At 42.8% G+C, this 26915-nt stretch overlaps 1 protein-coding gene and 1 long non-coding RNA gene across 10 annotated transcripts in view; one reads left to right on the forward strand and one right to left on the reverse strand.

Annotated features, from left to right (window-relative positions):
• Positions 1–21827, reverse strand: part of LOC128906333 (uncharacterized) — a 33478-nt gene extending 11651 nt beyond the window's left edge. For 3 of the 8 annotated variants that reach the window (XR_008465133.1, XR_008465132.1, XR_008465130.1), the window contains exons 1-5: positions 21585–21827; positions 19302–19427; positions 11573–11647; positions 5315–5480; positions 301–1493 (exon numbers count right to left, since the gene is read on the reverse strand). This is a non-coding gene — a long non-coding RNA (uncharacterized LOC128906333). Of the gene's footprint in view, positions 1–300; positions 1494–1623; positions 2314–5314; positions 5481–8502; positions 8648–11572; positions 11648–15259; positions 15373–18170; positions 18202–19301; positions 19428–21584 lie in introns of those variants that run through there. The other 5 variants (XR_008465137.1, XR_008465134.1, XR_008465136.1 and 2 more) reach the window with 5 other exon arrangements.
• Positions 21828–21905: 78 nt separating this feature from the next.
• TMEM65 (transmembrane protein 65) overlaps positions 21906–26915 on the forward strand; it is a 35376-nt gene continuing 30366 nt past the window's right edge. The window contains exons 1-2 of one of the 2 annotated variants that reach the window (XM_054193427.1): positions 21906–22457; positions 25471–25710. In XM_054193427.1, the coding sequence (XP_054049402.1) occupies positions 22112–22457; positions 25471–25710 (586 nt within the window). In that variant the 5' untranslated portion in view covers positions 21906–22111. The remainder of the gene's footprint in view (positions 22458–25470; positions 25711–26915) is intronic. The other variant, XM_054193428.1, reaches the window with a different exon arrangement.

Below are 26915 nucleotides of genomic sequence, written 5' to 3' on the forward strand. Positions count from 1 at the left end.
AAAGAAAACCTCCTTCCTTAGCTATTAGCTGCTTTTTACCATCCTCTTAAATCTTCACTTGCGTGAAGCAGGAAGACCAGCTTAAGCAAGCAGTTACGGCAAGAGGTGGGAACCAGCGGGTTTTTAGGATTCGTTTATCTCCTAATGGGCTATTGAAAGGGATTGCTGAGCCTCAAACAATCACTTTAAGAAGACACACTCCCATAGCTGAGTGCAAGGCCTAACATCTCAGTCCCTCAAGTAATGAGAATTTTGCAACTGAATTCACTGGGGCAGGATTTTGTGTTAATGTCTCCTTACAGTCCTACCACTTGTTTTGTCTGCTGGAGCCAGTTCCAGGCTGGCGTGTATTTCTCGGCAAGGTGTTCTCCTGGGGAAGGACGAGAGGGTTGCAGCAGCAGCTTTGATACTTCCTGGTGTGGCATGGTTTCAATGTCACTTGATGGACGTGAGCCTCCGGAGCGCTCCTCCCTTCTCCAGGCCAGCGTAATGGCTGTGCACAGATCTGAATGATGCCTCTCACCCATCATCTTCATTAACTCATCAGGTGTTGCAAAAACTGTGATGGCTGTGGATTGTTGACATGAGAGAAAACCACACTCCTGCTGAGGCTTTATTTGCTGTTAAATACAACAAAGGCAGAGGAACGTGGGCAGCGGCTTCAAAGTGGCTGGGCTCTGAGCCTGCAAGCTGATGTCTCCGGCTGCTAATGGATGCGTGGCATAGGCACAGTGCTCTGCAGCTGCACAGAATGTTTGGGCGTTGCAGGCTGAGGACAGAAACACATCTGAGAGGTGTGTCATTAGCTGCGTCTACACCAGCCTGTTAGATGGCTTCTGAAGACGGGAGTGACCTGTCTGCACTGGTCACCTTTAGATAAGCCCCACACAAGCTTCTGCATCATCTTAGTCCTTGCCCAGCTTCTTCTTTGACTTAGCTACTGCAGGCTTAGATTGGGGTCTGAAAGACCTCAGGCTGTTACCCTCCTTGTTCCTCTTTCTCCGGTGCCCGCCCAGGATCAGCCCAGAAGTAGCTGTATGCAACAGCCTCAGCCTCCTGAGATGACTGAATGGAGAAGGTTGGTCCTTCTCCGTCATAACTTAATGCGGCTAACCTTAACTCACCACGGGTAACTGCAGCTGCAGAGTATCACCTGGCAGCTTCACCTGTGCCACAGATATTATCCTCTCTAAGGTAACATATTCAAGTTACTCTGTCGCTTTCCCAGAAATAAGTAGAAAACCACTTTAAGTAGAAAGAATAAATTCTTCAGATTGCTTTTAAACCATTTGAGCTGCTAATACTAGATCACTGCTTTAGACACTGGAGCTTCATGGCAGATAATAGAAGAGATTTGGAGCGAACTAATTTAGTATGGGATATTTCTGTCAGTAAACAGGCAGGAGCACGTTCCACCAATTTAGAATCTGTAAAACCGAATGTCCACAGCAAAGGCTGAGAAAACTGGTTTCTTCTTTCCCCACAGGGGTATCCTAAAAGCAAATAGGTAAAACTTAAAATAAGGTAAAACTTAAAAGTCTAATTTCCACATATAACCAAAATTCCTCTTTTTGGTTTGAATTCAGCTGATGTGCTAATGAATCCTTCTGTAACATCACAAACTAAGTTTGAACAAATGCATTTTAATGGGATCTTTCTGATTCTGATGAAAGTCCACAAAAAATTTTGGCACCAACAGTCCAATTTTTCCAGTGCAAGGCAATCTGGAGAACAGCAACTTTGAATCCACCACACAGTACAAAACCCAAGCTTCTGAGTTTCATAACAATTGATCAAATCTGCATAAAGGTATACTATTCCTTTCAGCACACTATGCACAGTGAAGTGATTATCTCAAAATTAAGAGTGTTTGAAGACAGTTAATGGTAAAGATGCCACGAATCTTCACAGGAAAAATATTGACAGTAGGTTTCACTCCCCCTCACCATTCTCCCTCCTCCAATACTAGCAAAAATAACACGAAATGTCAAGCACAACATCAAAATAATTCAAGGGTGATTTTCCTAAAATATTTGTAGGCACATAAACCATCACTTTATATATTACTGCGTGTCTGGCTGACCATGCATGCAAGCCAAAAGGCATTTCTACATCCAGCTGTTTCTCTTGATGCCGCAGGGCAGAAGTCTGAGTGGAGCGGTCATCAGAGAAAGGCCCTGGTGTGCTGGTGGAGGAGTTTCTTCTATTCAATACTGAGACTTGAATTGTGAGAATGAAACCACAAAAATAATTGGGATAGTTAGTGAATGTAGGAAGGAGGGAAAAAGGAAGCTAATGGGGCATCCTGCAGGGCTGTGAAGGTGAGAATGAGAAATTCGGTATTAATGACAATGATGGTGAAAAGGAAGTGTTCCAAAAAAAGGAATAAACAAATGACACTCAGTTTAGAAAGTGTGGGTGGCAGGAAGAACAGTGACACCATTAGTCACAGATGAAAGAAGTGAGGGGACAGGCATGTTAAGGGAGATGCTGAGTTCAATCACTACTGCACTGCGTCTAAGCAGTCGCACGAAGCCAGTCAGCGAAAGAATCTTATTATGCATCATAGAGAGAAAATTGTCTTCATTCATGGACTTCAGAGGCTTTCAAAAAAGGAGTTTCTCTATTGTTTACACATGCACAATAGAGTTATATAGCAGGAACAGATGAAATTGGGATACGGTCAAAGAAAAGTGAATATCAGTAAATATTATATTATATTATATTATATTATATTATATTACAGTATATTACAGTATATTAATATATTTTTGCCACTGGATGGCACTGAATGAAACAACTCATCTGGAAAGAGCTAAATATTTATGAGGATGACGATTCGGACATGGATATAAATATGGAAAATGGATATGAACCTTTATGTTTCAGGAGATGAGGAAACTATTAATGGCACATGGTTAAGAAGATATCTCTCCTTTTCATGTTGTTGCTTAATATCTTTCTCACTGATGACAATCAGACACTGGACAAGATAATCAAGTATCTAACTGGTACAGCCTAATTTGGTATGATAATTCTCTTGGGATCTAGAAACAAGTTTTTAAATTCATGTGACTCATTTTTTATTTAAATGACTTATTTTTGCAAGTTTATCAAGTAATGCAAACTTTCAAGTTTGCTAGTTTGAATGATTGCATGAAGAGCTAGGTGTTTTAGTGGTCAAACATAGCTTTAATTTGAAATTAAAGAGGAACACAGAGACCAGCCAGTTTGGAAACAAAACTTTACAGTTAGTTCATTGTATCCCAGCTTGTGATTCTGTAGCTGTAGTGAAATGTCAGTATCAGTATGCAGAAGCACTTGCTCCCTATAAAATAACGTAGACTTCTCCAACATCTGTGGAGGAAATGATCTTCAGAGCTTTGTGGTCTACAAATCCCCATGACATGACTGTGCAAAAATAACCCAGCGGAAAATCTCTATTAAGAGTAAAGAGCACATGTTCTTTCTTTCCAAAATCTCCCTCATTTTTATCACAGGCAAAATAAATGTCAGATAAAGAGATCTTTAAAGTAAATGGTGAAAAGAAGAGGGCAATTTCCAAACTTTCTTTCAGCAAAAGGCCTGGCTGTGAGTGTTACTGTATGGTACGATGTACCGCTTTATTTGCGCTGTCTGTAAATAAGCATTTTCTTTGGAGAGGGCTGTCAGTTTTTAGCATTGTGATTTTCCTGTATTGAAGAACACTTACAGAAGCTGCTCCTCCTTTGCCTGCATCGGTCCTAATCTCGTTTGGGATTGATTTTGTATACGCCACAATGGAAACCACAACAAGCCTAAAAAGGAATGAAATTCCTCTCTGTCACCCTTTCCCCCAACACTCTGCATTTTCTTGCTAGGCTCTGCTTGTGAGAGCTGCCCTTAACCTGCCTCAGGAAGGAGCTGTGTGTGCTTTAACTCTGCCACGGTTTTGAGGAAAGCCCTGCTGAGTTTAGTTGGATGGCTGCCTGGAGATGGGCTTTGGATCTAAATTTGCTACAGGATTCTGAGTAACCAGCTGAGAGGGGCTATTTCAGCAAAGAGGTGGAGTTCACATTGCTAACGAGACCATATTTAGCGTGCACAGACAACTTCTGCAAGGCTGAAACAAATCTGGCCCTCTCAAAGGATGTTAGAGAAGACTTTATGGTACTTGATCATTGTCCTAGATAGTATTTTAATTGGTAAATATATAAATGGATAAAAGGAGACGTGTGTAGTGCATCAATATTTGTTGTTAACATAAATAGTTTATATTGATACATCGTTTCAAGCACACCTAAATAAATGGGAATATATTGAAATCTACCCAAAACATGATATGGTGTGTTTGTTAACATCTCTACTTGTTACTATGGAGAGGTGGTCGCCTCTAGCGGACTCTGTGTAGGACTATGGCAAAGCTGAGACTTCAGGGCAGATGTAATTGCTACTCATAGTGTTTAAAAACTCACTGCACACTGGGGAGATGCTTTCTCAATTTTAAACTCGGTTGGAGCTATTGTGTAGACAAAGTTTTAGGTGGCTTGGACTTTTTTTACTGAATCTTTTAAAGCCATTTTTAGAAGGCTTTAAAGCTAATTTAGGCTGCTTGGAACATGCAGTGGGATGTCAATGGCTTTAAAAGCAGGATTAGCTGAAATACCTTTGAACCTGGCTTGAGCTTTTCATATTATGGTAGACTCTCCAGCTAAGGTACGTCTAACATTTCTTCCGATCCTGTATGGGAATGCCCAATGTTTGATGACGTGATGGGATGTGTGACTGCATGCCGTCTATCCAGCAGGTCCGCGTCTGGGCTGTACGCCTGTGTGTCACATCACACCACGAGGTAAGCCTGTGTCATTAATCATGATGCAAATCTACAGCTGAGGGCTTTGGCTGCTGGAAGGGCTCCCTGGCATCAGGCACGGCCGGGTAATGGCCCACGGCTGCGGAGCAGAGAGGCTCACCTGTCCCCACACAGAAGCTGCAGCTGGTAAAGAGATCTAAGGTGCAGCTGGGAAATGGATCACAGCACCTGGCGTGTGGGACCAGAAAACAGGAGAGAGTCGATGCACCCGTACAGCAAGCACCTGACCTAGAAGTGCCACAGCAGAGGACGATGAAGAGGGAATCAAATGAGTAAGTCTCACATGTGGTGCATGAGACTGGGCAGGTCTTAAATCAGTGACTCACTTTTAGTGTTTTCATTGCTTGTAAAATAAAAGGGAAGCACCTCCTTCTACAGAGAATTTGTTTACTGATGTTTACCTCTTTAGAAGTATAAAGTGCTATATAAATGTGTTATCAGAGCAGCAAGAGGAAAATTTACCTGTGAATCCTTGCTTGCTGTGTATTCTTATCACTGGTGTTTCATAATTGTTTCGGTATCAAGGTTATGGATAGGATAGTCAATGCCAGACTTCTCTGGCACAAAGCTCTCCGAGTCAGGGCCTTATTCCCTCGCAGTGTTTGCAGCAGCTGCAGCAATCATACTTCTGTGCATATTTTGAACCAGGAAGACAAATTAAAAAATAGTGCTGGTAATTTAATTCTTACAGATGATTATGCATTACAATCTCATGAATATGTATGTTCTCCTGTATTCCTACCCATAGAATTTTACCTATTTGGTATTAATTTTGTAATTCTATGTAATTGGATCCTTATAGAATATCTTTTTATATCCTGAGCCAAGTTTTTTTCTTTAATTTTATGATTATGAAGGAACCTACACAGGCTGTAATTTTTCTTTGGTTGCTACATCTGCTATTGAGCAATTCCCTTCCTGATGATTTGCTGAAAAGGGGACGGAAAAAAGAGACGTTTCAGTCAGATCTTCCAAGACAAGAGAGAACATGCCAAGAAGTAAAGTGCATATGCAAGTGCAGTTCAAAACAAGTTCTGTAACATATTTTATACATAATTTCATATTTTATGTGAGAATATGCAAATTTCTAGATGATCCTGGCTGATTGTGTTATAGTTGCATAGAGCTCTCTTAAGCGCTAATGAAGATTTCATTTTTTCTTAATTAGATTCTTGGCCCTTAAATTTTCTTTTATAATAAGATCCTTTAGTTGGACAATAGCAGAGTAACAGGGCTTTTAAAGGGTGTAGACTTCATTTCCCTCAATTGTATAGATGTTTACACTGTCAAGGTGGTTTAAAGGGACCGTATCATAATAAAAAAATTAAGCCTTTGATCTTGTTTTTACCAAACACTTAGCAGTACATGTGGTAGAAGGTTAATTTCAGTGTGTAAGTCTTAGATCTGCATTTAAGATCAAATGCATTCAGAAATCCAATAAGATGGAAAGTTTAATTATCTAGACAGTTTGGAAATTTAGCACAGTTTGTTCAAAACACTTCTAGAAACCTTAATTTACTCATTTGATTATAAAAAATATTTACAAACAGAGTTGAAAAGTCAAAATTGGCACATGAACTATCAGGTTACTCTGTAAGTACCCCTGACCTTCAAACTAGAGTACACACAACCCTAACTTCCTGGCGTCTCAGTTGCTTTCAGGTCTTCAGGGGTGTCGAGGATCCCCCTAATGTCATTTGAGGCTGACGAGGCCAGGAACACTAAGCAAACTGAAAAGTTGTGTGCCAGCAGTTTCAACGTCTCCCTACCATATAGTAAAACTCTTGTCTTGGCAAACACTAATAGCTTTAATATGATTCTCATGATACAGTAGACTGGTGATTTTGAGAGCTCAAGTTTAAAGTTTACCGGACAGTCTCTATTTTTGGCTTTGTAGGTAAATTTCTAGTCATTACGATTATGGTAAAAGCCTTGAAAATATTAACAGAATGTACTTTACAAGCCCCAGACTCCCAAAGAATAATAAAAAAGAACATAACCTAAAAGATGTTTTGTAAAGAGGAAGCAGTACAACTTTCTAAGCAAATCAGAGGATTTAGGTGCAGACTGTAGGCTCATTTAAAAGTGTCCGGTGTCTTTCATGTATGGAACCTAAGCAAGAGCTGTAGGTAAGAGGGAAATGGCTGACAGAGACTGGATCTGAATAAAATCGGTGGTGCCTGGGGACAGGACAAGAGGTAACAGACACAAACTTCAGCATAGGAAGTTCCACCTAAACATGAGGAGGAACTTCTTTCCTTTGAGGGTGGCAGAGCCCTGGCACAGGCTGCCCAGAGAGGTGGTGGAGTCTCCGTCTCTGGAGACGTTCCAAACCCACCTGGACGCGTTCCTGTGTACCGGCTCTAGATGACCCTGCTCTGGCAGGGGGGTTGGACTAGATGATCTCCAGAGGTCCCTTCCAACCCCTGCCATTCTGTGATTCTGTGATTCTATGAAAAAACTATAGAATTATTTTGATGCTGATTCTCTGAAGCTATTCCTGGTCTCTAGATGTGTTAACAATTTGCTTTTCTTGTATTCTACCCGCCAAATCCTTTAGATGTGTTTATAGATCTCTCTGGCCAGCCATGCTGTGGTAATGAAATTATCCAGCCATGGAAGCAACAACTGCAACTAACTGCTGGGAAAACCGAAGGCAATTTCTACCATTGGGAATCCAATATTCTCCTGTTCTGAAACTCTTCACATGCATTTTGTGGGGTCTGATATACGCTGCCAATTTACTAAAAAAATGTTCCTTGTTCATTACTAGACTTCAGATTGCTGCTTCTGAAAAATTTCCTCTCATATCCTGATTTTATGGGTTATGTGCCACATGTTCAAAAATGAAGTCTCAAATCTCAAGTTCACTGGTATCTGTGCCTTGTGAAATATGTTTTTAAAAGAGAGCATAGTAGGCTTATAGAATTGGAAAAAGGAAGAGGTGATATACACAATGAACAGAAGTGAACAGACATTGCCCTTTTTTGTCATACATATGCAAGAATTGGTTCTTTATATAACCAGATAATTAGCTCGCATATGGGAGAGAGAAATCTGGAAAAACTGTGTTGCGATGACTGGTATTACCACTGCTATGTTACTGATCATTTAGTTTGTTTATAGTCACACAGAGAGCAAAACTTCTGCTCATGATTCCACTTGCATTTCTAAGTGGCATTGCGATCTCCAGTTTGGAAGCTGCTTCTCTGGAGAACACCATCTCCCTAATATGTCTACAGATGAACATTAGCCTTGGGTCCTTAACATCGTGTCTGCATTACCATCTATTTTTGTCGAGCACAATGTGCTTTCAAACCCTCCACAGGAATAATTTTGTAAACCACTTAAAAATCACATTTGTTAGTGGCAATAGAGCAGCTTGCTACCAGCAAATAGCTCCTACGGTGCATCATGACTAGCAACTTCCAGAAAAGTTGTTGTTTGTCCCTCAGTTACAGTTCATATACAAAGACCTATTAATATGTTTTCTGGCTAAAATACGTAGTTTTCAGAAAAAAAAGTCTGTTGTTCTTCAGATAAGAATTTGTACTGACAAGACAAGTTTATGTTCTGGATTAATTTGAGAGTGAAGCGTGTAAAAGAACAAGATAAACATGGATGAAGTTAGTCTGGATTGTGGGATTTACCTTCTGCCACGTGCCCGGTATGAGGCACGGGATCCCTTGTTCTGCACAAATGGGTAGAGCAGCTGAAATCCCAAGAACTGAGCCCGCGTCCTGCAGGTTTATTTCCTGCTGCAGAGGAAGCCCTCTGCTGACTAGGTTTAAAATCCTACACGGGGATTGCAGTAGAAAAAGCAGAGTAAGTAGAAGTAAAGTAGAATCTGAGGAAAAGGTAGTGTATCTGTGCTTTAAAGGTGGCTTCGAGTAAGACTCACTCATCTGCTAAAGTGTGTGCATCTGGAAATGAAGCATTTAAGTCATAGTCACTCCCAGGTCCCTTTACAGTCCGTGCTGATAACCAGGCATGGGGAGAGGGTGGTTAAGCTCATCATCAGACGGGCCTCGAAGGTCAGTCAGGTGAGTTGCCCTCCAGAGGTGTCTGCATCCTTTCCTGTCTATACCGGGAGCCCAGACACCTACACACAGACACCTACATTGTAGATGCCACCACAGATACGTAAAAAGTTAGATGTCTAAATCTGAACTGGTCGCTCTGCTCTCTATAGTCCATGGAAATCTGAAGTTGAGGCAGTAAAGCCCAGGAGCGAAACTACAGCTCAGCCAGGCTAAGGAGCCTGACAGAAAGTCGACAAGAGTCAAAATGGTAAAAGTTTATGTTGTTGATCCAGGTCACGTTGGCTTCAAGGGAGGAAGAGGCGAACTTCCAAGAGGCAGCACAAAGCTGGAATGCACAGAACAGATGACCTATAGTGCCCGGCAGAGATCACTGAGGTCTGGGCAATACTGAAACACAGTAATAAAAGAAAATCGATAGTTTCTTGGATTACATAGTTGTAAAGGAATCAGGCAGGACAGACTCTGGCTGTCCTTGCTATGGGCAAGCAGTCTTAAATGCTGAGGAGCGTTGTTGGGGGCAAAGTTTTCTGAACAGAAGATCTTTATCTCTTGTAGTTGTGCAAGCATATAAAAAGGCAGTGGAATAAAACAAACAAACAAAAATAGAAATATAAACTTTCTATTTCATTTTCGTGTTCACTTTCCTGTTAAAGCAACGCTATAAACTGAATGGTTATGGAGTATTACGTCGGGTGGTAGAAGTGTCATAGCTCCACTGAGCCTATTTACCTTCAGGCACCTAAAAGTTTGGCTCAAACCGTCTGTTTGTTGACCAAATACAAATATCTATGTAACACATAAAGTCCTGTAAAGGCAATTTATTCTCTCCCCATCTGTTATTTCTTTTAACAGAAAAATCTTCTTAGAAAGAAGAAACTTCTTGGAAAGAATTCCTGTATGGCATAAAAGTACCTGAGGAAAACAGGTCAATAAATCAATAAACATGTTTTCAGATGTTGTAGCACCTTTTATGCCCACGTACATATTCTGTATATTTATTCAACCCATATTTGGAAATAAATTAATTCAAAAGGTTTTTGCTGTAGACTGAGAGCAAAACAGAAAAACAAGAGTACAAAAATGGCCTATTGCTTAGGTAATAAATAGACTCAAGGCCGATCTGCCATTTTTTTTCTTTAAAAAAAAACAAAGCAATGAACAATTCAGCCACCCCAAACAGTGGCAATTCTCTGTCTGAGAGAACATGGGTCACGTTATTCAGCACTACATTCTCCCACAGGTTATCAAGGTGCTGAAAAATTCGAAAGAAATATAAGCAGTTTAAGAGTAAGGTAAATCCTTGGATTTCACAGGTGAGATACAGACCGCTGGCAGCAAGCATTCTCCTTTATTACACAGGGCTATTTGCTTGTGCATCCACTCTAACATCTTCCAAACAAGTAGCTCAGGATGCGCAAGAGCAGAAGCATTGGCTTTGACATTGTTCATGCAGCCTCTTGCCCCTCTAGTTCACAAATCTCATCTTTGACAGTAATCGAGATCTGACCTTTGGATGAATATAAGAAACCCCACAAGAGATAGGTATGGAATAACCTGCTCTCCATATGACGAGCCATGTTGCCTGGTTCAAGGACAGGGAACTGCTGGAGAGGGTGCAGCAAAGGGCTACCAAGATGATTAGGGGACTGAAACACCTCTCTTATGAAGAAAGGCTGAGGGATTTGGGTCTCTTCAGTCTGGAAAAAAGACAACTGAGGGGGGATCTTATCAACGTTTATAAATACTTAAAGGGTGGGTGTCAGGAGGATGGGGCCAGGCTCTTTCCAGTGGTGCCTGGGGACAGGACAAGAGGTAACAGACACAAACTTCAGCATAGGAAGCTCCACCTAAACATGAGGAGGAACTTCTTTCCTTTGAGGGTGGCAGAGCACTGGAACAGGCTGCCCAGAGAGGTGGTGGAGTCTCCATCTCTGGAGACATTCAAACCCCACCTGGACGTGTTCCTGTGCAACCTGCTCTGGGTGACCCTGCTCTGGCAGGGGGTTGGACTAGATGATCTCCAGAGGTCCCTTCCAACCCCGACCATTCTGTGATTCTACCATTCTGTGAAGTTTGGCTTCAGTCTGGACTCATAATGTTCACTCTGCTTTCCAGCTTTCTCACACGTAATTTTGATAACCATTCTGCTGAGTGTCTTCCCTTGTTCTGACACTTCCTTAGCTCAAAGCATTTTCTTAAATAGCTTGCAGAGGACAGGCTTCACGCTCTGCATTTTGCTTTATGGCAGTGGTCTCAGCAACAGCACAGGGAGAAAATAAAGGGTGAGAGTGGACCTCGAGAGAACACAGGGAATGGAGCTAAGACACGCTGCCCAAACCCTCATATTTTGCTACAATGAATATTGCCAGTTTTCTGCCCCTGCCCGTGAGTTTAGGAGCTGAATTCTATCTGTCGGCTGCTTGTCCAGGCCTCCTGGATAAGGCCGGTGTATCCAAGTTTTGGGAATGAAACCAAGTTCTTTCTTTTGTTTATTTAGAAAATATATTAATAATTACTACAATTATCACCTAAAATACTAAAACATAATGGATACTAACTTTTGCAGAACACATGCTAATATTACAAAATAAGGGCAATAGTTACAGCTTTCCCATAGCAGCTGGATATCAGCTTCATTGGGTCATTTTGAATTTAGTGCCAAGGCAAGACTTCATACCTCGCTCCTGGTAATCCTGCTTTCTTCACAGGACTGGTAGAGCAGAGCCCGCCCAGGGATTGCCGACAGCGAACCCTAAGTAACAGTGAAGCAGCGCATCAGTCTCTGCCTTGTATCCATACAGATACTTCTGACAATTAAAATTGTTTCTTAACAATCTGTTAAGGTTGTTCAGGAACGAGCTCCAGCTGTGATACTGGTCCAGCCACTGCAAAGCAGTGACTTTTGGTCATTACTGCTTTATTTTACATTTGCATCTGGTTTTCTGGAGGTGAAGGATTTTCTCTTTGCACAGTCTCTAGCTGCCTCCTCTCATAGCCCAATTTGATAGCGGGCTGAACACAACTCTAAAACCATTCGCCTGGAGTTACACATCATTACTTTATCTGCACAGGGAACAGTCACACAGGCATAACATGCATATTCAAATTCTTTTCTGTCAGTGGCCACTTTACTAAAAAAGCTCTCTACCTTGTAAGTCTTATTCACAGGAAATTAATTTATTTTCTTATTGCTAAGGGAAAGAGGGATCAAGACTTTCAATTTTTAAATTTTCATTCATCCATATAGAAATTAAGTGGTTAATTAAAAACAAAACCAGCATAACATAAAAACATAATGTGTTGAAAACACCATTTGGTGTGATGGTGGATTTAGCATTTGACAGTCATTTGCACACTTGGGACACGACTATATCCATGGAGTTGTTATTAACTGCCTGTAGCCTTTTCTTTCCATTGATGAATGAAATATTAGTGTAAATTATCATCAGGATCTTACTCACCATCCATTCCTGCTCCTCCTTCCTTTTCACCTTCCTGTTATTGTACATCTGTCTATTTTAAATAGATTTATATATCCTCTATAAACAATGAAATAAATGAAGCATCTTGTATGCAGTAGAACTTTTGAAGATCTCGCTGGGACAGTGCAAATATACTGAAATTTAAATAGCTAGTAATTGAAAATTCATTGCCACTCTCCTAATGAATTAATCCATCAGTTAAATCTGCACAACAGCTATTCGTCGGGAAAGTTCTAAATGTGGATTCTAATCTATTCTGATTATTGATTTGTTTTTTTAATTTGAGGGGACATATGCACGTGACCCTGCTGAGAAAAGAGTTTGTTCGCTGATTTAGAAGACTCTCAAGCTTCCAGACAATAAGGATACAAATAATTTTACAATGAAGCGTTGGATTTTTTTGGCAGTTCACACCTGCTTTTTTCCTTCTTGAAAACTATCTATGTGATAGAACCGGTTAATTGACTGGCATCCTAATTTGTATTCACAGAACTAAATATATCATGTGACTTCTAAAATGGAATTTTTAAAATGAGCCAAGGCTATGAAATTCTACAATTATAGTGAGGGCCTGTCCCATTATCATGGTGTATAATCATATTTGCTTTTGTATAACAAGGCAGCTTCAAATAGCAACTTATTTATCAATAAATGAGTAAATGGAGATTGAAAATCTGGTACTGGGGACCTCAATACAAGGTATTTAGCCTGACATGGTTACTGAAGGAAACTACGGGAAGATGAAGTCACAGCATGCTTTCCCAACAAATCACAAGGAATGGGCGAGAAGGATTTACAACTACATACCCATCCCCATGAGAAGAAAATCAATTATCATATCTACTATGATTTCAGGGGTGAAAAGAGGTGAAGAAGAATTACAGGAAAGGCAAAGAATTAAAGGAATGTAGAAAGGAAAACGCAGCAGCAATTTTTCCTAAAGATTTACTGGACAGAAAGATGTCGTATTACACTGTTGCACTTGTAGGAGCTAAGGAGGTGTACCAGTTTCTACATGAATCTATCTGTGCTAGGCATTGTAGAATAACCTTTTAGCCCTGGACATTATTTCATTTTAGTCTTTGTTTTGCTCCACGTTCTCTGCAATTGCTGCTATGACACTCTAACAGCAATTTCACAAAGCAAAGCAAGGAAAAGCCACTGTTCCTCTAAGGAAAACACACCATGATATGGGAGTTTGTGGCATGGCTTAAGAGAACCCATCTGTCTTCACTCCTATCCAGACGAAGCGCGAGTACTATTGGCCTGAAAGGGAGTGTTATCTAAAGAGGGACTGACCAGCGCTGAAATCCTGGGGAAGGCATTTGGATACTGAACGGTTGTAGACTTGGATATAAGGTACGAACTTGAGACCTACGCGTGGGCTCTCCAGAGGCCTAAATCTAAAACATATATGTTGAAGAGAAGGAAGGCAGGACTGAGCAAACAATTTTCCTGTTAGAGTGGAAGACAGGTTGATTAAGGATGTGCTTGGTTCTTGCTGAAGAAATGAAAAAGGGTTGAATTTTGGAGCTGGAGGACTCTATAGAGTCATAGAATGTGTTGGGTTGGAAGGGACCTTTAAAGGTCATCTAGTCCAACCCTCCTGCAGTGAGCAGGGACATCTTCAACTAGATCAGGTTTCCCAGAGCCCCATCCAGCCTGGCCTTGAATGTCTCCAGGGATGGGGCCTCCACCACCTCTCTGGGCAACCAGGGCCAGTGTCTCACCACCCTCATCGTAAAGAACTTCATCCTAACGTCTAATCGAAACCTGCCCCGCTCTGGTTTAAAACCATTGCCCCTCATCCTGTCGCTACATGCCCTTGCAAACAGCCCCTCCCCAGCTTTCTTATAGGCCCCCTTCAGGTACTGGGCAGCCACTATAAGGTCTCCCCGGAGCCTTCTCTTCTCCAGGCTGAACAACCCCAACTCTCTCAGCCTTTCGTCATAGGAGAGGTGCTCCAGCCCTCGGATCATCTTCATGGCCTTTCTCTGGACCCGTTAAAACAGGTCCATGTCCTTCTTGTGCTGAGGGCTCCAGAGCTGAACTTCAGCAGGGTTAGTAAGAATGACTTAAACTGGAAAAACAGGGGACCAGCAAGGAGCAACAGTGGAGTGGTGAAAGCCTCCAAAAAGCAGCCATATGCCCATTTAAAGTAATAGATAGGGAACAGCCAGGCAGAGTAAGTTAACAGGATAACATTGGTGGAAGACTCATAGAGTAGAATGTGAGAAAGTAAGGAAAGAAAGCAATCGATGAAGAGGAAAAACAAGGACAGAGAAATCTGTGATGTAAATCTGGCTGAAAACCTCTGGTGAGGGGTGACAAAGCTCTTGTTCATCACCCCTTTCACTGAATGTGTAGACAAGCTGAACAACTGCTTGGGCTGCCCTTTCGGTGGTATTTAACTCTTATCTTCTGAGAGTTCTAATCACTAATTATCTTCATTCACTAGAGGTAAACAGGATCAAGGGGCAACGCGGTTAATGCTGATGGAAATGTTTTATATAGCATAAGGGAACAGCTGCTTCAGTCACAGCAAAAAATTATCAAGATGGGGTCACTCTATGTGATTTCATCCATTTTACACCGCAAACTGGTGAATGTGTCCAAGGTCTTAATCCAACTGCTTCGTAATGCTTTGAGAACTTTATCTTTTTTCCATGCTTCAAAGGAAAGTTAATGGTACGATATCCTTTGCGTGATACGCTATCCCAGTGCTCAGGGGCCAGATGAAGGTTCTGGGCAAAGGTGCTTTACAGCGGCTGTATGTTCACCTGAATTCAGAGCTGTGCAGGAGCTGGTCGGTCCTCACAGCAGGTCAGCCACTCAAACTCAAGCTCGGTATTTCTGTATACCCCAAAATGAATGTTACAAACCTGGAAGTACGTTCAGGTGCCCGCTGCTGACAGTCTCAGCTTTACACTGATGCGGGAGACCCTCTGTACAGCGGAAATCCCCAAAGACAATTTTAGACCACCTAGTCCTTTCCCTGAGAAACATATAATAGAAAACAGCTAAATGGGCCCAATAAACGTAAACTCTATATACTGCTTTTCTTTAACATTCCCTGCTCTCTTTTGGAATATTTCTCTTCTTTCATAACTTTCCCCTGGTATGTTTTAATGCAGTTGACTGACTGGAACAGTTCAGCCCTGTCACCTTACCCAATTTATTAACAAAATCATTTTTTTGAACTCAAATGATGTACTGATCTTTTCTCTTTTTCAAGTGGAACACAAATATTGGAGGACAGGGGACAAAGTTTTCCATCGTGTTTAGTGTGAAAAACTCCAGGACTCATTCGTAGAAGTGCTGTGCATCCGTATATTATAAATGTGGGAGGAATTACAGTAAACACCTACTTTCAGCTCTTCAAAGTTAAAAGAAGAGCTAAGAGCTGGTCTAAGCTAAGTCTTCACTTAATTATTATATGAAGCAGATCCCATCTTTTAGAAAAAAACCTTTAGAAAGTTGTTCCAGTTGTTAATTATTTTCGCTGCTAAAATTTTGTACAGTAGTCTGAGTCTGCCTAGTTTCAGCCTCAAGACTTGCCATACATCAGTATACACTGATGGGTGTGACTGTTACGTATAATTTTATTGTGTGCTAAAAATGTTTTATAAAGTAAGTTACTTAGAGACTATGTTTATATTAAACCCACGGTCTTCCAGTTAATAAAGAGAATAAATTGATCTTTGGAGTCTCTTACTAAGAAGCATTTTTCCAAACCTCCAATAATTCTCCCAATAGTGTTTTTGAACTCTGTGCAGTTTATCTGAGACTGAGGACACTGTAGTTGAATACAATATTCTAAAAGCATTTACAATGAAAGAAAGTGTAATTTCTCATCTTGTATTTGATAACCCCATGTTTATATATCTAAAAAACATACTATCCCTTTCAGGCATAGTGTTCAGGGGGAGCTTACTTCAGTGACTGTCTGCCATGATCCTCAGCTTTGTTTAAACCACACAATGGGCCTGTCTGCCTCCTGAACGTTAAAAACGTGGAATAACTTAAGATGAACAAAATGAGGACCAGAAAAGGCCTTGACACTGTGTAAGCACTGCTCAGCAATAACTAAAATGCCAGTGTGTTATCAACACTGTTTTCAGCACAAATCCAAAACAAAGCCCCATAGAAGCTACTATGAAGAAATTTAATTCTATCCCAACCAAAAGCAATAGAGTCCTAAGCCAAAAATTGTCCTGAAATAATTTAAAAGTGTTTATCAATATAGTAATGCATATGATTTTACAAAGCTGTAAATGACGACGGTCAGAAAGATCCTCTGTTTGTGCTTGATCTCCTACAACTTCCCATGGTTATTTTAATTTCTTTTATTGATAAGTGACAGATTTTTGCACAATTTCAATAAGTGATAATATTGCATTCGTATTTTTGACTGCAGATAGCAGTGGCCAATATATTTCAAGGCCCCTTTTGGTGATGGAGTTGGTGGTGAATGGAATTAAAATCCAGTTGGCGGCTGGCCACAAGTGGTGTTCCCCAGGGCTCGGTATTGGGGACAGTTCTCTTTAATATCGTTATCAATGATCTGCACAAGGGGATCGAGTGCACCCTCGGTAAGTTTGCAGATGACACCAAGTTGAGCGGGAGTGTCGATCTGCTCGAGGGTAGGATGGTTCTACAGAGGGACCTGGACAGGCTGGATCGATGGGCCAAAGCCAATGGTATGAGGTTCAACAAGGCCAAGTGCCGGGTCCTGCACTTGGGTCACAACAACCCCATGCAGCGCTACAGGCTTGGGGAAGAGTGGCTGGAGAGCTGCCTGGCAGGAAAGAACCTGGGGGTGTTGGTTGACAGCCGGCTGAATATGAGCCAGCAGTGTGCCCAGGTGGCCAAGGCCAGCAGGATCCTGGCTTGTATCAGGAATAGTGTGGCCAGCAGGACTAGGGAAGTAATCATCCCCCTGTACGCAGCACTGGTGAGGCCCCACCTCAAACAGTGTATCCAGTTTTGGGCTCCTCGCTACAGGTAAGACATTGAGGTGCTGAACCGTCCAGAGAAGGACAATGAAGCTGGTGAGGAGTCTGGAGAACAAGTCTTATGAGGAGTGGCTGAGGGAGCTGGGGTTGTTCAGCCTGGAGAAAAGGAGGCTGAGGGGAGACCTTATCGCTCTCTACAACTACCTGAAAGGAGGGTGTAGCACAGTGGGGGCTGGCTTCTTCTCCCAAGTAACAGGTGATAGGACAAGAGGAAATGGCCTCAAATTGTGTCAGGGGAGGTTTAGATTGGATATTAGGAAAAATTTCTTCACCAAAAGGGTTATCAAACATTGGAACAGGCTGCCCAGGGAAGTGGTTGAGTCGCCATCCCTGGAGGTATTTAAAAGATGTGTAGATGCAGTGCTTAGGGATATGGTTTAGTGGTGGACTTGGCAGTCTTAGGTTAATGGTTGGACTCGACGATCTTAAGGGTCTTTTCCAACTTAAATGATTCTATGATGCTATGATTTGTAAGCGAGCATCATCTTGCATTCTCTGTGGATTCCTCCATTTGCCAGCACACAGACAACCGCAGGATCAGACCCTGCTGGGCTAGCAGGAACAGAGGAGCCCTGCCTTTTTCAGAAATGTGAGGCAGAAGACAAGTAGCTTGTCCATGCTTCCCTGGAGCTATTTGTCTGCACATTTCCTAGAAATTTGGACCTGTCTAAATATAGTGCTTAACTGGTAAAACACAAGCTGTACATAGTTGGAATTTATTGTATCAAAAATTTACCAACTTTTAAATCTTGGTTTTGCCTTAGCTAACAATATTTACCTTTACACTGGGCAGAGAAACCATGTTACTCCTGTAATAGAAAGTTCCTTCATGAATAATATTCTCTTACTTCACCACATAAAAGCATAATTATTAAATAGGCACCAAATATTTATATAGGATGGGGGCTGCCTAAAATTTCCTGCCAATCACCACAAAAAGACTTGTCTCTCAGCTCTGCAGTCCTTCGAAGACCTTGTAGAAATTCTGTTAAATGTGGTTGGCACATTTTTGCTGATTTCTTCATAAACATTTTTGTAGCTTTTAGGGCTAAACATCATTGCCAAATTTTCCACATAGTAGTTTAAACAATTCCCTCCTACTTTTGTCAGCGGGTGTATAAACCAGCTTTATTAGTTTGGTCACTCATAAAATAAATCATGTTAGGAGGAAATTAACCTATCAGCAAGAAAACAAGAAAATAAGGGGAAACTTCTGCATTTTTCAGAACATTGTGAAAAATATGCATTTCAGCAGATTCACAAGCTCTGCTGGAGTGTCAGGGACTAATGAAAGTTACTCTACACCACCTGCTGAATCGAGTTAAATAAACAGTCTGATTAATTAAAGTGTCAGTTTAGCCAATGGCTTCCATTTCACTTTTTTCACAAAATAAAAGTTCCAACAGAGAATTATGGAAAAAACCTATTAGGTTATCTAGTTCATTTCCCGTCACTGCAGAATAGTCTCTCTGAAAACATTCTTATTCCAATTTGTTCAATGCAGTTTTAAAGGCTTGGAAAGGCATGAGCCACAGCTGCTGCCCACAAAAGAATTCACAGTCTGCTAAACCCTGATCTCTATCTTGACATACAAGTAACAACTTTATTTTTGTAACAGTATTGTAACGTGCCTACTTAAATAATGCCCTTGTACCTCTCTGTACAGTTGACATTCCTGTACAGCAAATACCTAAAGCCTGTGTTAAGAAACTCCCCGTTCATTGTCATTCATTTCATCAGAGACCCACCCTGGCACAGGGTCCTGTCTGTAGGAAATCCTTTAGAGGCTGGCATGACAGACTGACAGCCCCTTTTTGATAAAAAAAACCTCTCTCCTTCAGTGTCTGAAAACACCTGCAATTTTTTGAGTGCTGTCAAAACACCCCAAGAATAATCCAAATGCAATCACCTTTTGCAATAGGCGTACAGCGTGGTTGCCCTAGGCTGCGTTGGTGGGAAAGATATGAAGCCTCCTTGTTTTGCCAGGTACCAGTGATCCTTCTTTGCTCTGCCTTTGTAGTCTGGTGCAATCAAGCTGTGTGAATATAAAATGAAATGTAATACATAACATAAAGAATCAGAAATACATCAGATTAAAGGACTGGCATCTGGAAAGCTTGTTTTTCCCTTATTTTTCAGATGGTGTTTTTTCAGGCGTTTTGCAGTCCCATCGCATGCCCCGCATTTCTGCGTGGAAGAATACATTTTTATTGAAAAAAACTATTTGATTAAGAAAATTTTAACATCATCTTTGAACACTTTTATGAACTCCACGGTTACAGTTCTCTGGAAGTAAAATCTATTACTGACCGCCACGTTGCCCCTGAAGAGTCGCAGGAGACACCATTTTTTCAATAAAATGCCTGGGAAGCTAAGTACAGTTCTGAGTATCATCAAAGCCTTAGTGTCTCTGCATCAGGAGTAAGCATTGGAAGAAAGAGTTACAGAACTGTAAAAAACATCTCTTGCCTCAAGGGGCAGGATATACTAGCTGCATGGCAAAACCACATTTAACTGAAAATAGTAGCCACCACCCATCTACCTCCACTATTTCTCCAACAGGGTGAAAATAATAACATCATATATCCAGGCTTTTATGACTTACTTTCTCTATTCCTGTGCTCATTTTCTTTTCCCTCTTTACAGTACAGATACTATATGTAAATAACCACAGTACTGAACGCATAATGTAGGTAAGGCCCCTCTGTTGATCATGAGATCCTTGCATTTATACCATGTGTTAACTCTGCAGCAGTGGAACCAGAGAGAAAACACTGCTTTTCTATTTAAAGTTTCAACTTCTCCGTGCAGAGAAGGGAGCAGGGAGAAGTTAAAACTTTCTGCTTGCCTCCCTCCAAGGTGGCAGCAGAGCCTCTCTTGAAGAAACCACCTGGACAAACATCGCCCCTCCAGAAGTCTCCTACTTTTGGTATTAAAAGAGCTAGATGTATAGCAATAAATTTTGAGTCCCTCCAGAAGTCGCTTACCTTAGTATTAAATGCACTAGGCATATGATAAAATGAGTCCCCTGTGCTTGTGGTTATTTAGGTTCTTTGCAGTCTAATTACAAAATCTAACACTTTTTGAAAAAACAAAACCTGGATCAACCCCTAGGATGGCGTATGCACCAGGGAGGCGTTCAGACCCTGTGTCATAACACTTAAAATCCAGTTTTAAAAAATCCTCTGTTCCTTCAAGAGGTAAACTGCATCCTAAATGTGTATTTTAAAAAATAACCATTCTGTGTGGTTCAAACACAATGCCTGCCAACTAATTAAAAAAACCCAAACAAATGTTATATGCAGATAAAGTGTACTAAAACAAAAAATGGATGTTGCAACACTGCAAGACCACAAGGCAAAGGCCTGGAAAACAGGCAAGACAACCAAAACCTTGTTTCCGTTATCCTGGTACAATGCTGGAGGCTGACACGGGCTGGGGATGCCTTTGGTGGTTGTGAAGAAGTCCTGTGGGCTTGTCGGTACCTTAATAATGGATAACTGTTAAAGGAGAAGCTGCTGCCCGAGCATTCACACACCATCATGGTGTCGCACGTGCACACACTTACTTGGGTGCGCTTCCTCCTTCTTCAGGCTCGACCCTAGGTTTCCTGCAGCAGAGTCTCAGGTGTAGATATTATAAAAAAAATAATTTAATTAGAAGGTACAGCAGCAAGGACAGCCCGGGCTGGGTGCCTCCAAAGAAAAGGACCCTGAACAAAGAAATCCCTGTGCAATCATACCCTTGAGATCTCTACACCCGCCCCTCATGTGGTCTTCATGTGCTGTCCATGTGTCTTTTAGTCCAATGGTGGCTTTTGGTCTGGGGTCTTCTAACATCTACTTGGATTCTTTTCCTGTGTCCAGGCAGGCTCTTATCTCATTAATTTGCAGTTTCAGCCAAGGGTTGGCGCCTCCGTATCTTCTACACTCCCTTGTGCCCCTGGCAGAACATGGGAGAACTGAAGAGACCCAGACTCGGGGAAAAACCCTACCAAAACACCAGTGTAATATCAACATCTTTCCCATACTAACAGACTAAACGTGGCACCATACCAGCTGCTGGGAAAATTACTATGAAAAATAACCCTTATCACGGCCTAAAGGCTTCCGCTACTCCTGCTAAGCACAGCTGGCCAAACAGCATGAAATCACACCGTGTTATAACCCTGAGCATTCTAATTAATACTTACTTATTTACGAGAAACGGCTAATTTCCCTCAAGGTATAACGCTAAGAGCTTGGGTTTGGAGGAGACAGAGGCTCCTTAAACCCCCACGACGCCCCTCACAGGCTGGTTCCCCCCTCAGCGGCTGAGGCCCATTGGCCGCGGGTGGCGGCGGCCATTCCGGGCCCTGGGGTGGTGGCGGTCGGCGGTCCCGGCCCTGAGGCAGCGGCTAGCGGCGGCGCGGCCTCCGTCGCCCCCTCAGGGCGCCCGGTGCCCTGAGGGGGCGACGGAGGCCGCGCCGCCGCCCGCCACCGCCCTGCGCCTGCGCGGAGCCGCCCCTGCCGCCCCGCCCTGCCGCCGGCGCGGGGCCATGGGCGCCAGCGGCTGAGGCGGCCGGCAGCGATCGCGGAGCCGCCTCAGCAGGCGGGGAGCGGTGACCGGCTTGGCGGATCCCCCGTGAAATCGAGTCGGCGGGAGGGGGAGGAGGAGCGCGGCCCGGGGAACTCCCGTTTCGTGGCGGCCCGAGCGCCGCCGCCGCCCTTCCCCTGCCCCATGTCGGCGTGGCTCGGCCGGGCCGCCCTGCTGCTGGGGCGGCCGGCGGGCCCCGCCGCCGCCCCCTCCTCCTGCCTGGGCTCGCTGCGGGGTCCGCCGCGCTGCTGCTGCCGCCGCCGCCTGGGCAGCCTGCGAGGCGGCTCCGCGGGGCTGCTCCTCCCGCGGGGGTCGTCGCCGCCGCCGCCGGTGGCCGGGCGGTCTCTGGGCACCCACCCTAAGAAGGAGCCGATGGAGGCGTTGAACACGGCGCAGGGAGCCCGCGACTTTATCTACAGCCTGCACTCCACCGAGCGGAGCTGCCTGCTGCGGGAGCTGCACCGCTTCGAGTCCATCGCCATCGCCCAAGGTGAGCGGGGAGACCCCGGCCCGCCGCCTCCCTCCATCCATTCCTCCCTCCCCGCCTGGGGCCGCGCTGAGGGTAGGGTGGGGTGGGGTGGGGTGGCCGGGCCGGTTGCGGGGACGGAGCCCCCCGAAGTTTCGGCAGCGGCGGGTCCTCCCGCCTTCGCCCAAGCGGCTCCTCGGGGCGAGCGTGGAACTCCAGCGGGAGAAGGAAGGCATGTGGAGGCGTGTGCCCCTGTGTTTCAGCGTAATCGGGTGCAGGTCAGGCACACAGCCTCAATTTTTCGTTTCCAGAAGCATCCGCAGCACCTTCAGAACTTAAAACGACCCACCACGCCAAATCCCCGGCGTGTTGGTCGCCTCACGAGGAGTTTCGGAGAGGCGCGGGTGGCCATTTTTCGGGATGGGAGTAGAAAAGTGTGTCTCTCCTCAAATCCTCCTGACCCTATGGCAGCAGTAAATTGATTTTCAGACCTCTTAAGAGACGCCGGGCTGCTGTTACTCGGGGAACTCATTCATGAATTACACTTTCCTGCTTGCCGGCATTGCTTCTTGGAAGTGTTGGTTTCGATTGCAGGAAGGTGTTTATGTTCTGGGGAGGTTTATAGGTGTATCTCTGAATATACTCCTATGCAACATCAGTTAAAATAATTCACGGTGATTTTTTTTTTTGTGTGTGCGTGCCTGATCCAACTGTTCTTGCCAGTTTTTCTTTGACAATTTTCCTTAAACAAATCAAAACCTGACAAAACCAAATCCTCTTAATTGCAACCTCGGTACTTCTGGTTCTGATGCTTAGCTGTAATTTGCAATCCCTATTGCAATGAAGATGATAGCATGTACTTAAGAGATCAGTGTGTATTTGATCTAGGCCTCTTTGTGACTTTGATAGTAGCGTGCCCTTGGAAAGGGCATTTCTGTGCCTTGTGGCTCTTCTGTACAAGTCTGGAAGAAACCTTGTGGTGGGCAGAGAACAGTTCCAGGGGTCGGCTGTGGGAATGCTGCTTTCGTGAAGAGACAGAGCCTTTGCAGGTACCTCTTTGGTTTTGTTTGTAGCACACTTGGATATAAACACCAGTGTCTCTAGTCACAGCCAGAGTAGTTTACTTAAACGGTTCATTTTAGGAGCAGCGCTGCTGTTTTGCAGAGTGTGAATCGGTTGTATGTGTTTTCCAACATAGTGCTTTGAGCTGTAACTTGACACTAACTTTTGAATACTAACAACTAATACTCTTCATAAATAAATCCTTCTGTGCTTCTGAAGGGCTCTTGCCACGAGGTTTTTGTGTGAGTATTTCTATCAGCAGTTATTGCTCAGTTGAAACTGGGCTGCTCGCAGTGCTGCTGTGTACCTGGAGGATCATGTTGTGGATATCAAAATCAGACTTTAAAATGCATTTCAGTATAACGTCTCAAGGTTTATACAGAGATAATTAAACAGATGGTCCTATTTAATATCTTGTTGCTCAGTTGTTGTTAACTGTAGTGGGAAAGTCAGTTTCTGTAAAATACTGTGACTTTCTGATAATTCAGGATTTAGAAGACAGAGTAACAACAGCATTAGTTTGAGTTTAGAGACTTTACTGTTTATTAGTAAACTGCTAATTTATTTCAGTAGTGGAAACTGCAATTCACTTGTCCCCGAAACTGTGAGCAATTGTCACACTGGAGAGATCATTTCAACAAAACCTCACTTGTGGGCTTTGTATCCTCAGAGATAAGGGCTGCACAAAGTGTTGTAATGCCACCAGACCTTGGTCCTTGGAATCAGAATCTTGATCTGCTCAAACAGTAGCTTGATAAGACTTTTTCAAAAATAACCTTTTCTTTTAGCCAGCTCCATTCATTCATGTTTTTTTTTTGTGGTTGTTTTTTTTTTTTTTTACCAGACTGCAGCATGATAACAGCTGTCAGCTTTTAACTCTAAGAATTTATATTTCTTCATGTGTTATGGAAAATGAGAAACTGTAAGCAAGAAGGGCTTCTAGTAAGTCTGTTGAATAAAAGTTAGAGGAAAAAAAAATAATCTTAAAAATATAGTGCATACCTCGTGTACATTCCCTGGTATTCTGGAGAACTAAAATCAAGTGAACAAGAGAGGAAACAGCACAAGATCATTCAACGCTGGTAAAATAGGTGCTCTGCTTTCATTAGATGCACCTACCATAGCACTGGATCCTTTTTGGTGTGTATGTGTGGAGCTGCTCTGGGCTGAGGAAGGGAATGGTAGTGTCAGAAGTCCCTGGGGGGAAGCATTGCCCGTAGCTGTTTTCTGTAGAGGGCTGACACTGACAGAATTCAGATTTTACATGAAGGAAGGCAGTGAATGTAAAGCCAGGCTCTTGAGGTGTGTCGGATGTGTATTATCATCTCTCTCAGCACTATAGAGTGCCAGAAGAAGACACAAGTTAATGGAAGGGCTGCACTAGGAAGAAAATGACATGATTTCTGGGCTAGATGTTGATAATTATGTACTTCACATGCTTTATTATAGTTAGATAATGTTTTGCATGTTTGTTCTTCCCAGCTGTTGAAATGGTGACTGTGTAGGAATGATGTAACTAGGTACGCAGGTTCTGATTGTGAGTAGCAGATGGGGGGTGAGAGGTATTTGTGCCTGCTTTGCAAGTACTTTCTCCAATCTACTAGTGTCACTTTTGATTTTTACAACTGCTGAGCGCAATCAAGACAAAATGGTTTTAGAGATGTTGGGTTTCTTCTTGTTTGGTGGCAGCGTGCTGTAGGTCCCAGTAGCTCATTCTTTATAGTTTCACTCTTGTGTTGATTTCCAATGAAAATGATCCAAATACAACCTTCCAATTCACTTGTCTACCTGCTGAGTAAATTCCTGTGTCCTGTTTGAGTCTAGAAAATCAGTTTCTCCTCAATCGTGAAATGCCTATGATCTTTTCATACTTCTATATGGAAAGGGAGGTCTTAGTCCGTACCCTTCTTAATGCAGTCCTTATTGGGTTAAGTTTTGACCTTCTTCCTTCACTACCTCTTCTGTGCCCTAACAGACCCCATGTCAGCTAGGGGAAGCTTTCAGCAATATGGGGAGACCTGGGCACATCAAGAACCAAATGGGGCCTGTTCCTCAGCCCATTCCCAGGCCCACCACCAGAAGGATGCAGTTCCATCAACTAATTGCCCTAGCGCGAAATATGACAGGACACACTATCTGTGGCCTCCGCTAATGGCAGAGGCTGCAGGGAAACCCATCCTTTGCTGCGGCTGCTACGCTGAAGGACGGTCCTCAGGTAGGTGAGTCGTAGCTGTTGACCTGTAAGTTAGGTGAGTCGCTGAAGCATTTTTGAACCTTAACACATCTGTTTGCGCTGTAGTTGCCAAAGCTGTAGGTGGGGAGAGGTTTGTGACGGGATGGCTTGGAAAGTGTCCTGCCATCACTTTGTCACCTGTCTTACCTGGATATTTTTGTCTGGACTCTTAGAGCTTCCAGATGCTGAGCACTAGCAGTTGGTTTAAACAGTTTAGCTTTTTAATAAACACTCAGATTCTTCTGTCTGTTTTAATGCATCAGTCAGAAGACAGAGCTCTATCTGTGAGCTCGTGATAAAGGATGGCTGTGAAGCTGGGAGCCTGAGTTTAAATGAGTGGATGGGGTTTGCACAGAAGATTCTGGGGGAAGGCTATGAAACTGAATCTTGACGTAATGGTTCCTGGAAGATATTTTGATAACTGTCCTGGTTTTAGACTATAATCTATCTCTTTCTAACTATCTTAAAATTTAGTCAAAATACCACTAAGTTGCTCTTTTTGAAGACAGCTGCAAGACTTTCTCACCTGGACTTAGTTATTTAGTTTTCCTTCTTCATTAAAGTCTTTTTTTTGGTTTTGTTTTTTTTTCCTTCCCTTTCCAATCTTGGAAAGGCGAGTAAGTTCTCACGTTTTCCCAGGAGGAGGTTTGAAACAAAGTTTTTAAATTTCAGCTTGTGTTTCTTGTAGGCATGTCAGCCACACCAGATGGAGAATGATACATGTGGACTTCCTTAGAGATATTGTATTTTTCTTTCTCATAGTTACAGAAACACTGAAGTAGCAAGTAGGCCAATTCATTTTAAGTGCAATAGTTCAGCTTTCCTGTTTCAGGGTTTAGTTTTGTTGGCAAGAGACAGTCAAATCCTCCTTCATGTTCATTTCTTGTATGGGGGAGGTGAAAGTGTAAAAAAAAAAAAATCTTACTGGCAATAATGAGAATAATTTAATGCCTCTGACCTTCTATAGCAATTTTCCATTATAAAAGACTGGTATTAGAAAGAAAGTGTGACTTCTTTCTTAAGGCTCTTATATTCAGGTTTTCTACCTTTAGTTTCCAGTGTATGTTGTGAAATGATTCATGAAGGCACTTCTAGGCAGTGCAGCAGGCCCAGTAACAAGGAGGAAAAAGACCGAAGGGTTTCACTTGCTTAGATAAGAAATATTAAATTTAGCATATTTCATAGAA

Source organism: Rissa tridactyla, chromosome 2, assembly GCF_028500815.1.
Source record: "Rissa tridactyla isolate bRisTri1 chromosome 2, bRisTri1.patW.cur.20221130, whole genome shotgun sequence".
Classification (NCBI taxonomy): Eukaryota; Metazoa; Chordata; class Aves; order Charadriiformes; family Laridae; genus Rissa; species Rissa tridactyla.